General features: G+C 54.8%; 3 protein-coding genes across 6 annotated transcripts in view; 2 read left to right on the top strand and 1 right to left on the bottom strand.

The window, feature by feature from the left end:
• The window catches only part of MDN1 (midasin AAA ATPase 1), a 106,720-nt gene extending 103,955 nt beyond the window's left edge, over positions 1-2,765 (top strand). The window contains exons 100-102 of the mRNA XM_038761112.1: positions 338-401; positions 1,094-1,236; positions 1,539-2,765. Of these exons, the coding sequence (XP_038617040.1) occupies positions 338-401; positions 1,094-1,236; positions 1,539-1,727 (396 nt within the window). The 3' untranslated portion in view covers positions 1,728-2,765. The remainder of the gene's footprint in view (positions 1-337; positions 402-1,093; positions 1,237-1,538) is intronic.
• Positions 2,766-4,714: 1,949 nt separating this feature from the next.
• Positions 4,715-16,677, top strand: LYRM2 (LYR motif containing 2). 2 transcript variants are annotated; one of them, XM_038760958.1, is made up of 4 exons: positions 4,715-4,771; positions 10,050-10,190; positions 12,249-12,406; positions 15,891-16,677. In XM_038760958.1, the coding sequence occupies exons 1-3, from the start codon at positions 4,748-4,750 to the stop codon at positions 12,327-12,329; spliced, it is 246 nt and encodes an 81-aa protein (XP_038616886.1). In that variant the 5' UTR covers positions 4,715-4,747; the 3' UTR covers positions 12,330-12,406; positions 15,891-16,677. The 2 variants fall into 2 exon arrangements, with proteins under 2 accessions (XP_038616886.1, XP_038616884.1); XM_038760956.1 differs by lacking the exon at positions 4,715-4,771 and adding an exon at positions 4,780-4,882.
• ANKRD6 (ankyrin repeat domain 6) overlaps positions 14,445-16,693 on the bottom strand; it is a 102,583-nt gene continuing 100,334 nt past the window's right edge. For all 3 annotated transcript variants that reach the window (XM_038760954.1, XM_038760953.1, XM_038760955.1), the window contains 2 exons: positions 16,234-16,345; positions 14,445-15,341 (listed from right to left, as the gene is read on the bottom strand). In XM_038760954.1, the coding sequence (XP_038616882.1) occupies positions 14,896-15,341; positions 16,234-16,345 (558 nt within the window). In that variant the 3' untranslated portion in view covers positions 14,445-14,895. The remainder of the gene's footprint in view (positions 15,342-16,233; positions 16,346-16,693) is intronic.

Below are 16,693 nucleotides of genomic sequence, written 5' to 3'. Positions count from 1 at the left end.
CAGGGGCTTCATTCTCTGGCTTCCCAGAGTGGTGCCTCGGTCTTGGGAGATTTTGGTGGAGCGGGGTAGGGCGGGAGGGCTGGAAGAGAGTTGGGGAGCCCTGGTGGCTTCTAAAAAAAAAATCTTTCTACTTGGCACCTTTAGCCACGATAGGGCTTGTCTGCCACGTAACGCAGGGCCTCCTCTGTTCCGTGTACCTGCCTGTCCTCTGGAAAGATGCCCCCTTCCTCAAGGGAAGCAGCTGGCAGGCCCAGAGCCCCCACCTCAGCCTCTACCTTTGGCTCCAAACCAACCGAGTAACCCACCCGCCCCCCTCTGACTTGTCTCTCCCCTACAGTTTCTCGAGTCGTCGGCAAACATGTTTCTAGCGGCCCAGCAGCTGTCTCAGAACACCAGCCCAGGTAAGAGTCCCGTCGCCCTGCTGCATCGCGAAATGGCCCGAGTCCGAGCTAGCCAGCCGCCAAAGTCCCCCCGGAACCCAGGGCTGCGGCGTGTAAGGCCCACGCTGCCAGGGAGAGGACGACGGGTCATTGCCAGTGAATGTGGCCACGTGGGTCGCGGGTCACCCGGCTCTCGGTCCTCCCTCCGCCTCCGGGCCCAAATCCATTTGGGCTGAGCTTCTCAAGGCAGCGCCGTGGGTGTCGTCTTCCCTTCCGAGACATCTTCGGTCTCCCGACAGCCCCCCCCGCTTCCCAGAGCTCCCACAGCTCCAGGGCAGCCCCGTCCAGGCCTTTCCCATTGGGCTCCCACAGGGTGGGAAGGGGTAGGGAAGGAGAGGGGCTGTAAGAGGCCCAGAAGAGCCCCCCTGGTGCCTACCGACCCCGAGGCTCGACCATCAGGCGGGTGTCTGCTCCGTGGAGTTTGCAGCAGGGAAAATAAGTTCTCAGCTAACTGAGAACTGAGCAGGCCCGGCCATCAACCCCTGTGATGACATTTCCCACTTTGCCGGCCTAACCGAAGGCCAGCCCGGCCGCCGGCCAGGAGTTGGGGGTTAGGGGAGAGGGTCTGCACCCACAGGGTAGAGGGTTCCCTGCCCTGGCTGGTTGCATGCGGTGGGTGGTGACTCGTGTCTGCTCCTCTCCCTGGTGCCTAGAAATGGCCCAGCTGCTCCTGATCGTCTCCGACGGGCGAGGCCTGTTCCTGGAGGGCAAAGAGCGGGTCACAGCGGCGGTGCAGGCCATCCGAAACGCCAACGTCTTTGTCATCTTCGTCGTGCTGGACAACCCCAACTCTCGGGTGAGCGGTCGGGTCCCGGGAGCCTCCCCGTGCCCCCTCCTCCCATCTGGGTTGTGACCCGCCGGCGAACCCCAAGATTTGCGCCCTCCTGCCCCCCGGCCTGGCCAGCTGGAACTCTCCAGCAGCCTGGCGTTCACCAGGGCATTGCGGAGTCAGGCCCCCGAGAGTGTGTGTAGCTCAGAGGGGGCGGGTGTCCTCCGGTTTGCTCTGGGACGCCCCACTCTGCCCTCCCCTCCCCAGCAGAGCGAGGGTTGGGACGCCCACCTCACCCCTTCCTCCTCCTCTTGTCTGTGTGCCGACAGGATTCCATCCTGGACATTAAAGTTCCCATCTTCAAGGGCCCGAGGGAGCTTCCCGAAATCCGGTCCTACATGGAAGAGTTCCCCTTCCCCTTCTACGTGATTCTGCGGGACGTGAACGCCCTCCCGGAGACTCTGAGCGATGCCCTCAGACAATGGTTTGAGCTGGTGGCGGCCTCGGACGGCCCTTAGGCCCCGGGGGCCCTCGGCTCCTGACTCCTGGCCCTGGGAGAGGTTATTCTGTCGCCCCCTTTCCCGGCCTCCCTTTTATTTAATGATGACCCAGGTCCGATTCCCCTTTAAACCCCGGCCTTTCCAAAAGCAACCCCGGCGGCAGCGAGATCATCAAGGCGGCAGCTCGGCCTCAGCCCGAGCTCCGGGTGCCCCGCATCCGGTCATGCTGCCGCCGGGATGCCCACCCCCCAGCCTCGGCTCAGGGCAAGGCTGGGGTCAAACGGGCTGGGAGGGGACGGCGGTCCGGGCCACGGCTCTGGGGATCGTTTCTCCTAGGGAACTTGCCCGGGGGTCCCGGCAGCAAGGGGCCAAATAGGTCTCAGCCGACCCACTGTGGGTCGGTTTGCGTGACGGCGCCCATGGGCTCTAGCTGACGGGGACCGGTGGGCTCCTGGTGCGGTCGGGCACCGGTTTATGGCAGTGCCCCCGGAAGCACCCGTCTTCAGGCCTCGGGGGATCGATTGTTTGTGCGCTCTGCCCGCTACGCCCTCCCCCTCTCTCCTTCCCTCCCTCCCTCCCTCCCGTCTGCTGGCACGGGGACCGATCTCGACGGGGAGAGCCACAAGGCTCCGGCCTCCGTCCGTCTGTCGCCTCCGCCGTTTTTGGCCGCAGTTGGTTTCGGCCGAGAGTTTCCTAGGCCGGCTGGAGCGGGCCCTGGCGAGGGCCGGGGGGAGATGCCCCTCGCGACCCCCGGCAGGGTCGGGCCGGATCTGCTCGTCGAGTTTCACTGGTGGTCCTTGGGGCTCTGAGGAAAAGGGCTCGAATACTTGAAAGTCTTGTTCAGTGGATGAGAGCGTCTTCTGTTTAACGCGAGCAAAGACGGTCGCCGCGGTTGGGCCGCGAGGCGGCCACCGGACGCTGCAGATGGGCCACGTTGCCCCCGTGGCTGGCGGAGCCGCAGTTTGTTTATTGGCCAAATGTCCGAAAGCATGTACATGACTTTTTTCATTGCAGCTTTATTCTATGGACCTAATAAAAAGATGTTCTGGTGGTGTATGTGACGGATGTGGCCGTTCTCCTTGAGTGAAGCGGTGGGGCGGGAAGGTGGGGCCGCCCCTTCCAACTCGGGCTTAGGGGCTGGTCACCTTGCATTTGAAGATGAGGAAACTGAGGCCCCGAGTGGGGGATTGACACGCGTGGAGCCCCGGAGTGGGCCTGGGGCATATCTGGAATGTGTCTGTTTATTGTTATGTAGTGCCCTCCCAAGTGCTCAGTACGGTGTTTTGCTCACAGTAAGCGCTCAGCAAGTACGATTGAATGACTTAATCTCGGAAAGTCCCGGCGCTCCTGGCTTCCAGCAGCAGACCCAGCTGCCTCTCCCTCTCCATTAGGGACCCACTCGGTGCCAGGCGAGCCCCCTGCCCCCCAAGCCGGTGTGGGGAGAGTCCGAGGGGGCCGAGAGGGAGGCGGAGCCCTCGGACTGAGGCACCGTGAGGGAATCAGCGCAGAGCCGGCCAGACGAGGAGGTATTAAAAAAAAATGATAATGATGGCATTTGTTAAGCGCTTACTATGTGCCAAGCACTGTTCTAAGCACTGGGGGGGATGCAAGGTCATCAGGTTGTCCCACGTGGGGCTCACAGTCTTAATCTCCATTTTACAGGTGAGGGAACTGAGACCCAGAGAAGTGAAGTGACTTTTCCAAAGTCACACAGCTGACAAGTGGCGGAGGTGGGATTAGAACCCATGACCTCTGACTCCCAAGCCAGTGCTCTTTTCACTGAGCCATGCTGCTTCTCTAAAAAAATAATAATGGCATTTGTTAAAGCGCTTACTATGTGCGGAGCACTGTAATTAGCACTGGGGGGGGTTACAGGGTGATCAGGTTGCCCCACGTGGGGCTCAACAGTCTTCATCCCCATTTTCCAGCTGAGGGAACTGAGAGGCCCTGAGAAGTGCAGTGACTCTTCCAAAGTCACACAGCTGACAAGTGGCGGAGCTGGGATTAGAACCCATGACCTCTGACTCCCAAGCCCAGGCTCTTGCCAGTGAGCCACACTGCTTCTCTGTCCTTCCCAAGCTCTTTGTCCAGTGCTCTGCACACAGTAAGCGCTCAATACGATGGAATGAGTGAGCCCGTTGTTGGGTAGGGACCGTCTCTATATGTTGCCAACTTGTATTTCCCAAGCGCTTAGTACAGTGCTCTGCACACCGGAAGTGCTCAATAAATGTGATGGAATGAATGATTGAATTAATAATAATAATGATGGCATTTATTAAGCGCTTACTATGTGCAAAGCACTGTTCTAAGCGCCAGGGAGGTTACAAGGTGATCAGGTTGTCCCACATGGGGCTCCCAGTCTTCATCCCCATTTTCCAGATGAGGGAACCGAGGCCCAGAGAAGTGAAGTGACTGGGCCAAAGTCGCACAGCTGACAGTTGGCGGAGCCGGGATTGGAACCCATGACCTCCGACTCCAAAGCCCGGGCTCTTTCCACTGATGCCCCCCATCCCCCCCATCTTACCTCCTTCCCTTCCCCACAAGCGCTTAGTACGGTGCTCTGCACACAGTAAGCGCTCAATAAATACGATTGATGATGATGATGCACAATGCTTGTACTTCCCAAGCGCTTAGTGCAGTGCTCTGCACATAGTAAGCGCTCAATAAATACGATTGAGTGAATCAATCGTATTTATTGAGCTCTTACTATGTGCAGAGCACTGTACTAAGCGCTTGGGAAGTACAAATTGGCAACATATAGAGACAGTCCCTACCCAACAGTGAATGAATGAATGAGTGAGTGAATGAATGAATGAATGAATGAATGAATGAATGAACACTACGGTGGTGGTTGTTTCCTGTCCCGCCTCAGGCGGGAGCGCATGCGCGGGGCGGGTCAGGGCGCATGCGCGGGGCGGCCCGTGTGTGTGTGGGGGGGGGGGGGGGGGTGTCTCTCCCTGGCGGCACGTGGCGCGCGCGATCCGGGGGCCCCTTGACGCACTTCCGGTCATGCGCGTTGCGCCCCCGAAGGCCCCGTCATGGCGGCGATGACCCTGAGGCAGGTAAAGGAGGCTCGGGGCCCACCAGGCCCACCCGCGCCGACACTCCCGGGGATGCAGAATAACCGCCATTACGATATCAGAATAATCATCATCATCATCATCATAATCATGGTATTTGTTAAGCACTGAAAATAGTGATGATGATGGTATTTGTTAAGCACTGTTCTGAACGCTGGGGGGGCAGGAGACAAGGTGTGAGGTGGGCCCACAGGGGGCTTATAGTCTTCATCCCCCCCCTTTTACTGAGGAGGAGGGACACAGAATAATAATACTAAATAATAATAATGGTATTTGTTAGGAGGAGGGCCAGAGAATAATTATAATAATGGTATTTGTGAAGCGCTTACTATGTGCCAGGCACTGTTCTAAGCGCTGGGGGGAGGAGACAAGGTGATGAGGGGGGCCCACGGGGGGCCCACAGTCTTCATCCCCCCCTTTTACAGAAGAGGAGGGCCAGAGAATTATAATAATAATAATAATGGTATTTGTTAGGAGGAGGGCCAGAGAATAATTATAATAATGGTATTTGTGAAAAGCTTACTATGTGCCAGGCACTGTTCTGAGCGCTGGGGGGGAGATAAGGTGATGAGGTGGGCCCACAGGGGGCTTACAGTCTTCATCCCCCCCCTTTTACAGAGGAGGAGGGACAGAGAATAATGATAATAATAATAATAATGGTATTTGTTAGGAGGAGGGCCAGAGAATAATTATAATAATGGTACTTGTTAAGCGCTTATTATGTGCCAGGCACTGTTCTAAGCGCTGGGGGGAGGAGACAAGGTGATGAGGGGGGGCCCACGGGGGGCCCACGGTCTTTATCCCCCCCCTTTTACAGAGGAGGAGGGACAGAGAATAAAGATAATAATAATAATAATGGTATTTGTTAGGAGGAGGGCCAGAGAATAATTATAATAATGGTATTTGTGAAAAGCTTACTATGTGCCAGGCACTGTTCTAAGCGCCGGGGGGAGGAGACAAGGTGATGAGGTGGGCCCACGGGGGGCCCACGGTCTTTATCCCCCCCTTTTACAGAGGAGGAGGGACAGAGAATAAAGATAATAATAATAATAATGGTATTTGTTAGGAGGAGGGCCAGAGAATAATTATAATAATGGTATTTGTGAAAAGCTTACTATGTGCCAGGCACTGTTCTAAGCGCCGGGGGGAGGAGACAAGGTGATGAGGTGGGCCCACGGGGGGCTCACAGTCTTCATCCCCCCCCCTTTTACAGAGGAGGGAACTGAGGGCCAGAGAGTAATGATAATAATGGTATTTGTTAAGCGCTTACTATGTTCAAAGCACTGTTCTTAGCGCTGGGGGGGGAGACAAGGTGATGAGGTGGGCCCACGGGGGGCTCACAGTCTTCATCCCCCTTTTACAGAGGAGGGCCAGAGAATAATAATAATAATAATAATGGTATTTGTGAAGCGCTTATTATGTGCCAGGCACTGTTCTAAGCACTTGGGGGGGGTGGGGGATACAAGGTGATGAGGTAGTCCCACGGGGGGCTCACAGTCTTCATCCCCCTTTTACAGAGGACGGCCAGAGAAGAATGATAATAATAATGGTATTTGTTAAGCGCTTATTATGTGCCATCACTGTTCTAAGCTCTGGGGGGAGGAGACAAGGTGATGAGGTGGGCCCACGGGGGGCTCACAGTCTTCACTCCCCTTTTACAGAGGAGGGAACTGAGGGCCAGAGAGTAATGATAATAATGGTATTTGTTAAGCGCTTACTATGTTCAAAGCACTGTTCTTAGCGCTGGGGGGGGGAGACAAGGTGATGAGGTGGGCCCACGGGGGGCTCACAGTCTTCATCCCCCTTTTACAGAGGAGGGCCAGAGAGTAATAATAATAATGGTATTTGTTAAGCGCTTATTATGTGCCAGGCACTGTTCTAAGCACTTGGGGGGGTGGGGCATACAAGGTGATGAGGTAGTCCCACGGGGGGCTCACAGTCTTCATCCCCCTTTTACAGAGGAGGGCCAGAGAAGAATGATAATAATAATGGTATTTGTTAAGCGCTTATTATGTGCAAAGTACTGTTCTAAGCGCTGGGGGGGAGACAAGGTGATCAGGGAGTCCCACGGAGGGCTCACAGTTTTCATCCCCCTTTTACAGAGGAGAGCCAGAGAATAATAATAATAATAATAATAATAATAATAATAATGGTATTTGTTAAGCCCTTACTATGTGCCAGGCACTGTTCTAAGCGCTGGGGGTGGCAGGGTACAAGGTGATGAGGTGGTCCTAAGGGGGGCTCACAGTCTTCATCCCCCTTTTGCAGAGGAGGGAACTGAGGGCCAGAGAGTAATAATAATAATAATGGTATTTGTTAAGCGCTTACTATGTGCAAAGCACTGTTCTTAGCACTGGGGGGGGAGACAAGGTGATGAGGTGGGCCCATTGGGGGCTCACAGTCTTCATCCCCCCCTTTTACAGAGGAGGGCCAGAGAAGAATGATGATAATAATGGTATTTGTTAAGCGCTTACTATGTGCAAAGCACTGTTCTAAGCACTGTGGGGGGATACAAGGTGATCAGGTGGCCCCACGGGAGGCTCATAGTCTTCATCCCCCTTTTACAGAGGAGGGAACTGAGGCGCAGAGAAGTGAAGTGACTTGCCCAAAGTCATTCATTCACTCAGTCGTATTTATTGAGCGCTTACTGTGTGCAGGGCACTGTACTATGCACTTGGGAAGTATAAGTCGGCAACATAGAGGGACACAGCTGACAAGTGGCGGGGTTGGGATTAGAACCCAAGACATTAGACCTCTGGCTCCCGAGCCCGGGCTCTTTCCACTGAGCCACGCTGCTTCTCTAGTTAAGGGTAGTAATAATAATAATAATGGCATTTATTAAGCGCTTACTAGTGCGAAGTACTAAGTGCTGGGGGGGATACAAGGTGATCGGGTTGTCCCACTGTGGGGGGCTCACAGTCTTCATCCCCATTTTACAGAGGAGGGAAGTGAGGCACAGAGAAGTTAAGTGGCTTGCCCAAGGTCACACAGCTGACAAGTGCTTAGAACAGTGCTTTGCACATAGTAAGCGCTTAATAAATGCCATCATTATTATTATTATTATTATTATTATTATTATTAAGTGGCAGAGTCGGGATTTGAACCCATGACCTCACTCCCAAGCCCGGGTTCTTTCCACCAAGCCACGCTGCTTGAAAAATTTCGCCGTTCCCATACCGGGAGTCGAACCCAGGCCGCCTGCGTGAAAACCAGGACTCCTCACTGCTAGACCATATGGGGTCAAGCCCTTAACTCTGTGCCAGACACTGCAGTAAGCGCTGCGGTGAGAAGCAGCGGGGTTCAGGGGAAACACCGTGGGCTTGGGAGTCAGAGGTCGAGGGTTCTAATCCTGCCACCGCCACCTGTCCTCTGGGTGACCTTGGGCAAGTCCCTTAAAATGATTCATTCATTCAATCGTATTTATTGAGCGCTTACTGCGTGCAGAGCACTGGACTGAGCGCCTTACCTCCTTCCCTTCCCCATAGCACCTGTATATATGTTTGTACATATTTATTACTCTATTTTACTTGTGTTATCTATTCGTTTTATTTTGTTAATATGTTTGGTTTTGTTGTCTGTCTCCCCCTTCTAGACTGTGAGCCCACTGTTGGGTAGGGGCCGTCTCTAGATGTTGCCAACTTGTACTTCCCAAGCGCTTAGTACAGTGCTCTGCACACAGTAAGCGCTCAATCAATACGATTGATTGATTGAAGTACAACTGGTATTAAGTGTTTACCATGTGCTAAGCGCTGGGGAGGATACAAGGTGATCTGGTTGTCCCATGCGTCTCACAGTGTCACAGCCTTCATCCTCATTTTACAGATGAGGGAACTGAGGCCCAGAGAATAGTGATAATGATGATGGTATGTGTTAAATGTTTACTATGTGCCAGGCACTGTTGTAAGCGCTGGGGAGGATACAAGGTGATCAGGTTGTCCCACGTTGGGCTCACAGTCTTCGTTCCCATTTGACAGAGGAGGGAACTGAGGCCCAGAGAAGTCAAGTGACTTGCCCAAAGTCACACAGCTGACAAGTGGCGGAGTCGGGATTTGAACCCATGACCTCTGGCTCCCAAGCCCGGGCTCTTTCCACTGAGCCACGCTGCCTCTCTAGTTAAGGGTAGTTGTCAAGCCCTTAACTCTGCGCCAGGCACTGCGGTGAGAAGCAGCGAAGCTCAGTGGAAACAGCCGGGCTTGGGAGTCAGGTCGTGGGTTCTAATCCCGCCTCTGCCCCTTATCAGCTGTGTGACCTTGGGCAAGTCACTTCACTTCTCTGGGCCTCAGTGACCTCATCTGTAAATTGGGGATTTAAGACGGTGAGCCCCACAGTGCTTGGCACACAGTAAGCGCTTAACAAATACCAGCATTATCATTATTATTCAAATGGGGATTAAGATTGTGAGTCCCACGTGGGACAACCTGACGACTACTCCAGCGCTTAGAACAGTGCTTTGCACATAGTGAGCACTTAACAAATGCCATCATCATCATCATGCAATTATGTTGCCGAGTTGTACTTCCCAAGCGCTTAGTACAGTGCTCTGCACACAGTAAGCGCTCAGTAAATACGATTGAAGGAAAACAAGCAAATTGGGTTGGGCACAGTTCCTGTGCCCCGTGGGGCTCGCAGTCTCAATCCCCATTTGACAGATGATGATAATAATGACTGTGGTATTTGTTAAGTGCTTCTTAATTGCCAGGCACTGTTCTAAGCGCTGAGGTAGATACAAGGGAATCAGGGTGTCCCACGTGGGGCTGAGTCTTAATCCCCATTTGACAGATGAGGTCACTGAGGCCCAGAGAAGTGAAACGACTTGCCCGAGGTCACACGGCAGATACGTGGCATCACGGGGATTAGAACCCATGGCCCGCCGACGCCCGGGCTCCAGCCATTAAGTCATGCTGCTTCTCATCCCTGCTGCGCCACTCAGCTGCTGTGCGACCTTGGGCAAGTCACTTCACTTCTCTGGTCCTCAGTTCCCTCATCTGGAAAAGGGGGATTAGGACGGTGAGCCCCAGGTGGGACAACCCGATTACCTTGTATCCGCCCCAGCGCTTGGCACCTAGTAGGTGCTTAACAAATGCCATCATGGTTAGACCAGCGCTTGGCATGTAGCGCTTCTTAACAGATACCACTGTCATCATTAGGATGATGATGACTGGAGCCGCTGCCATTAGTTTCAGGAGGCATAGGAAGAGCCAGGTGTGTTTCTGCCATCCTTTAAACGTGTCCGCGTGTGTGTGTCTGTGCCCGGCCGCAGTTCCTGAGGAGGCAGCAGGTGCTGGGCCTGTACCGGAGCATCCTGCGAGCCATCCGCCGCGTCCCCGACCGCCTCGATCGCGGCCACCTGCAAGACTGGGCCCGCCAGGAGTTCAGGAGGAATAAGAGCGCCACGGACGAGGTGAGGGACCCGCGAGCCGCGGACAATACTCGTGGGGTTAGGAGCATCCCCCAGCCCCACGCCTCCAGTCTGGGTCGCGGCCACGGCTGGATGCCAGTCAGTCCCTGGTATTTATTGAACGCCTACCGCGTGCACTGCCCCTGCCCTTTGGGATCGCACGGTCCAGCCGGGGAGATTGCAGGCCTGGGGGTCGGAAGGACCTGGATTCTAATCCCACTTCACTTTGCGCCTGAAATACTCATCCGTAAAATGGGGATTAAGACCGTGAGCCCCGTGCGGCACATGGACTGTGTCCAGGTTGATTAGCTTGTACCTGTCCTAGCGCTTAGTACAGCACCTGGCACATATTCTGTCTCCCCGTTTTTGACTGTGAGCCCACTGTTGGGTAGGGACTGTCTCTATATGTTGCCAACTTGTACTTCCCAAGCGCTTGGTACGGTGCTGTGCACACAGTAAGCGCTCAATAAATACGATTGATATTAGATGCTTAACTGATACCAATTTAATAAAAACAAAAAAGGGTAGGGGAAGCAGGTAGGTGTAATTGCTAAGTCTTGCCGGTCCTTCCTCCTCTGTGTCTCCCACGCCCACTTCCTCCCCGCCGGGAATCCGGCTTGTCGTCTCACCTTCCCGCAGCCTCTGCCCCCACTGTCCGTCCTCCCCGCGGCCGCACGCATCGCTCTCCCGAAGGGTCACTGGGCACATATTTCCCCACTTCTCATAAAGCAACGAAAAGCCCTTCAGTGGCTCCCCTTCCCTCCACATCAGGTGGAAACACGCACTGCGGACTTGGAGGCCTTCCGCTGCCTCCCCCCCTCACTCACCTACCCATCACCACCACCACTCTGGCTCGCTTTCCCAAGCTGCCCTGCTCATGGCTCTCCTGCCTCCAACCCACATAATTATTATTGTTATTATGGTGTTTGTTAGGCGTGTACTATGTGCCGACCAGTTTTCACGGGTGGGACGTAGTCCGTCCCGCATGGGACGCATAGTCCACGTGGAAGAGAGTCCGGGTATTGAATCCCCATTTTACAGATAAGGAAACCGAGACACGGATAAATGAAGTGATTTTTTACTGCAGGCAGGTGGCAGAGGCAGAATTAGAACCCAAGTCCTCTCACTCCCGACAACCAGATTCTCTCCACTAGGACGGGTTGCTTCTCAGTGTAAATTTTTTATTGATGTATTCAGTGATTTTGTAGAGCTGGGCTTGTACCCTAACACGTTCGTGTTATATCCTTGCTCTTCCTCCTGGTTCCCACACTTTGTAAATAATTCCCGCCTGCTTACGTCCACCATTAGATTGGAAAGTCCTGGAGGGCCGGGAACAGGGACTTTGCCTCCGGTGTAGTCGCCTAAGCCCTCAGTGCGATGGTGTGCATTTGGTATGTGCCTCCGGTGTAGTCGCCTAAACCCTCAGTGCAATGGTGTGCATTTGGTATTTGTCAAGGATGAGGAAAAGGTTCTTCAGGAACACAACTTCTTTCCCTGCTTTCTTCCCTCCCAACCCTGGCCATTCCTCCATCCTCTCCTCACAGGCCAGGTACGGCCTGGCTGAATACAGTGTGATCCGGGTAGTCTCATCTCATTCTTCAAAAGCTTTTGGTGTACATTTTTCATTTCCCTTTCACTGCCGCTGTCTTCCCCAGAGGGAATGAGTCCCGCTTAATCTTCAGCAGACTTTAGGGACGGGAGACCTAAGTTAGAATTCAGACTGTAAGCTTGGCGTGTTATCTTTTTATATCGTACTCTCCCAGCGCTCCGTAAATACAGTTGATTGGGACTGATTGATTAGAAGCCCAGCGGAATCGACTCTCTCTTCCTGGTACAAAATAATGGCGCTCCTTCCCTGCTAGGATGGTGAGCCGAGACCGTCTTGCCGGCCGTCAATCAGTCGGTGGTATTTATTGAGAACTTACTCTGTTCAGAGCACTGTACTAAGCCCTTGGGAGAGTACAAGCCAACAGAATTAGCAGGCGTGTTCCCGGCCCATAATGAGCTCGCGACGTAGAGGGACAGGGTCGTTTCCCTGACTGGTTTCCGTCCTCTGTGCAGGACGCCATTCGCATGATGATCACCCAAGGCAACATGCAACTCAAGGAGCTGGTGAGAGCCCTGGACTTGGCCAAGTCATAGCACCGGGCCGGGCCGCGGGGCCACGTCCGTCCCGCAGAGCCTGGCGAATGCCGCCTCGGTCCCCCGGAACCTCTGAGGTAAGCCGGTGCGACGTTAGCGGCGGGCGCGGGGCAGGAGCCAAAGGGACGGCAGCCTGGTTGGGGGTGACGCGGAAAAAAACAACCCACCTCCCCCGGGAGACCCTCCCAGGGCTCTTACCAAATGGCCAGCGAGCCTCCTGCCCGCAGGTTTCTGCTGGGCTCGGGGGCAGGAAACGTGTCGTCGTTTCTGCGGGAAGCTTCCTACAAGGAGCAGTCATTGATGGAGATGGTTTCCATTGGTCCATACTTTATTATCTCTCTGGTCGGCCACCCGTTTCTCCATCCCCTCCTGTGCCCCCGGTAATGGTTTTTGTTAAGCGCTTACTATGTGCCAGGCACACACTAGGTACTATGTGCCCTCCATTTGCTGGACACGTTCCCTGTCCCCTGTGGGGCTCGCAGTCTCAATCCCCATTTTACCGGTGCGGTAACTGAGGCACAGAAAAGCGAAGTGACGTGCCCGAGGCCATACAGGAGACAAGTGGCAGAGTCGGGATCAGATCTAAGAAGCAGCGCGGCTTAGTGGAAAGAGCACGGGCTTTGGAGTCAGAGGTCATGGGTTTGAATCCCGGCTCCGCCACGTCTGCTATGTGACTTTGGGCAAGTCACTTAACTTCTCAGAGGCTCAGTTACCTCATCTGTAAAATGGGGGTGATGACTGTGGGCCCCACACGGGACAACCTGATCCCCTTGTATCTCCCCAGCGCTTAGAACAGTGCTTTGCACATAGTAAGCGCTTAACAAATGCCATCATTATTATTATTATTATCTGTCCTCCCCGCACTGTACAGTAGTCATCAGGATAATAATAATAATGGGTGGTATTTGTTAAGGCGCTTACTGTGTGCCAAGAACTGTTCTAAACAGTGGGGGAGATACAAGGTAATCGGTTGTCCCACATGGGGCTTTAGCATGTGAGTCTAATTATTTGGAAGCTTAAACCACTTATTTCAAGTGGATAAAAAAAATTAGACAATCCTGAATGTGGCCAAGTCTTAGTAAAGCTTAACATTTGACTTTAAAATATTGTCAAAGTACTAAGATGATATACTAATGATAGCGGTATTTGTTAAGCACTTCCTATGTGTCAATCAATCAATCGTATTTATTGAGCGCTTGGGAAGTACAAGTTGGCAACACATGTGTCAGGCACTGTACTAAGTGCTGGAGTGGATACGAGCCTATTGGGTTGTCCCACATGGGGCTCACTGTCTCGCTCTCCATTTTACAGATGAGGTAGCTGAGGCCCAGAGAAGTGAAGTGATTTGCCCAGGGTCACTCGGCAGATAAGTAGCAGAGCTGGGATTAGAACCCATGACCCTCTGATTCCTGGGCCCAGGCTCTCTCCTGTACACCGTAGCCCTTGGGAATAGATCTACTAAGCATATGATGGAAAACCCTAACACTGGCCTAGAGTTCAGCTTTCTGGGATGAGCACAAAAGTGAGGTCCTGCTAGGCCGGTGTGTGGGAGGAGGAGAGGGGAAGAACTCTGCACACAGTAAGCGCTCAATAAATACGACTGATGAAGAAGAAGCGGGGATGGTCGCAGAGAAGTTCCTGGGGTCCCAGCCCTGGCTTGTTTCAGAGAAGCAGCGTGGCTCAGTGGAAAAACCACAAGCTCGGGAGTCAGAGGTCATGGGTTCTAATCCCTGCTCCGCCACTTGTCAGCCGTGTGACTTGGGGCAAGTCGCTTCGCTTCTCTGTGCCTGTCTGTAAAATGGGGGTGAAGACTGTGAGCCCCACGTGGGACAATCGGATTACCCTGTATCTACCCCAGGGCTCAGAACAGTGCTCGGCCCATAGTAAGCGCTTAACAGATGCCATCACAATTACCACAGACGGAGAGCTCGCTGTCAGCCTTCGGGTTTCCAGCCTCTGGGCTCAGCGTCCGTTCGCCCGCTAAAGAGTGTTGGGAAGAGGGCAAAGGGTCAGACGGTTTCCCCTGGCAACCGCTGCTAAACATCTCCCTTGGCTGTAAAATCTGGCATTTATCTTGGGCTCAGATAGCAAAGGACACTGTAGAGGAAACGGTGGTAGCAAAGGAATGGAAAACATTTTATTTTACAACTAAGGCTAGCCCCGGACACGCGGCTCGAGCCCCAGTAGCTCAAACGAACTCGACTGCGTCACTGAACCCCCACCTGGCTGGCTCGGACGCTTCGGTACCTGTATCGGGGGGGGTTTACTCTGACCTTCACCCCGCCGGGAAGGACGCGGTCTTGGGAGAAGGGGCCGTGGGAGAGGCGCTAGGGCCGGCAGCCAGCCGGATACTTCTGTCTCGGGGTCCGGCAGTCCTGCGAAAGCCCCTCACCTCGTGGTATTCTGGCAGGCCGTTGAGTGGGAAGTCCCCGTCCGAGGTCTCCGGTCGCCTCTTAGGCACTGAAGGTTTGTTTGACGCCGGCCCGGGGAGGGGAGGGGCGTCGTTTCCAGGACCCCCAAGCTGCGGAGTTATACCTGGGCCGGACGGGGCCCCACCCGCCCGCAGCTAGCTGTCTTTCTGCACTTCCGTCCTCAGCTTGGTGAGCTCCTCCTCCAAGCTGTGAATGTGCTCCTTCAGGGCGGCCTTCTCCTGCAGGGCCCGCTGGGTGGCCTGGCAGCGGGCCTCCTCCATTTTCCGCTCGTACCACTTCTCCATCTGCGTGGAGACGGCCTCGAAGAAGTACTGGGTGATCTCCAGGGCCTGGGTCCCATCTCGGAGCGGGGGGTCGGGGGGCTGGGCGCGGTGTCTGCTCTGCCCGCCCTTGTCCACCTTCCTGGTCTGGGTGGCCCTGTGGACGCAGGGGCCCGGCGGCGGCGGCTCGGCCTGCGACGCCGTCTGCACCTTGGCGTGCCGCAGCTTGGGGCCCGGCGGGGCCGCGCCCGGAGCCTTGTCTTTGGGCCGCACGGCCACCTCGGGGGCCACCTCCGGGCCCCCCGACGGCTGCTCCAGATCTGGAGTCAACAGACAGGGAGGGGCAGTCGGGTGAGGGATGTGCCCCCACGACCCCCCCCCACCGCCCTCCCCGGGGCCTCTCCGAGTGGAGGGGTGGAGCATCGCTGCTCTCTAGCCTTTTTAAAAAAATAAAAAATGTCTGTTACGCGCTTATTGTGTTCCAGGTGTAGGTACAGGGTAGGTCGGCCACATTCCCTGTCCCACAGTCTTAATCCCCATTTGACAGGTGAGGCAACGGAGGCACAGAGAAGTACAGTGGCTTTAAGGAGATAGTGGGAGAGGGAAGACGAGGGGGACAGGGTCAGAGGACCAAGATTTTGAAAGCAGAAAGGAAGTATCCCGGAGCGAACGGACAGCTGGGAAGGATGAGAAGAGGGAGGAGAACATTCATCCAGTCATACTGATTGAGCGCTTACTGTGGGCAGAGCACTGTACTAAGAACATGGCATCATCGGTGTGAAATCACCAGGGATATTTAAGATACTTATCACTGGGGGCGTTTCACCGGTTTTACTCCTTCCTAAAACGTTGGCTTTTCACCCCTGTAGGTACCGGACAAAGCCCAGAGCAGGAAAGAGACCGTCTCAAGAGGAGCCAGACTGTGTGGTCCCCAGTGGGGACGGTCCTTAAGCATTCCCAGAAGAGTGAGGGTTGGGGTCCTCAATTCCGCAACCCCAAGAGGTCCCGGATGGTGGAAGGAGGCAGATGCCGTGGCTGAATTTCCAGGCCCACCCCTGGTGCCTGCTAAGCTAACCCTTCTAAGGCACGCACAGCGCCTGGGGACAAGGGAATGCCGTCCTGAAGCTGTGGTCTGGTGTCCGTTGGCTGCCGTGGCGGGCGCCCTCCACCCCGCACCGGCCCCAGCTTCGACTACGCAAGCGGGAGACTCACCTGGGGATGGCGTCGACTGGGGCCTGGAGGCTCTCGACTCTCCGCTGAGCTTCAGCTCCAGATTCTGAATCTTTCCCAGGCACCAGTTTTTCAGCTCATCCACCAAGGACACCTAGAGGGAAAGTTGCCATCAGGCCGCGGCACTCTGCCTAACGACGGACCTGCGACGGCCGGGATGGCTGCTGTGCCCCCGCCCTTGGAAGCCACCGGGAGGAAGGGGACACAGGTGCATCACCACAAAAGTGGGGGCTCGGGGCAGCTTCTCCCCGTGGCCCCCTATAAAGAGGCTGTCGAAAGACGCAGAGGTACGCAGCCAGCTGCAGGCTGTTAGATAAAACCCCCAGGTTTAGACCACAGCCTTCTCCTAAACCAAGCTCCGGCTCGCCTCCTTTGTTCTGTAAAGCTGGAAGGGGTTCAATAAACATCTGAACTGTCGAACCTACATCCTCCTTGTCTGTCC

Source organism: Tachyglossus aculeatus, chromosome 19 (assembly GCF_015852505.1).
Source record: "Tachyglossus aculeatus isolate mTacAcu1 chromosome 19, mTacAcu1.pri, whole genome shotgun sequence".
NCBI classification, from domain to species: domain Eukaryota; kingdom Metazoa; phylum Chordata; class Mammalia; order Monotremata; family Tachyglossidae; genus Tachyglossus; species Tachyglossus aculeatus.
Note: the sequence above shows the minus strand (reverse complement) of the source record. Positions and strands in the feature narration are given on the sequence as shown.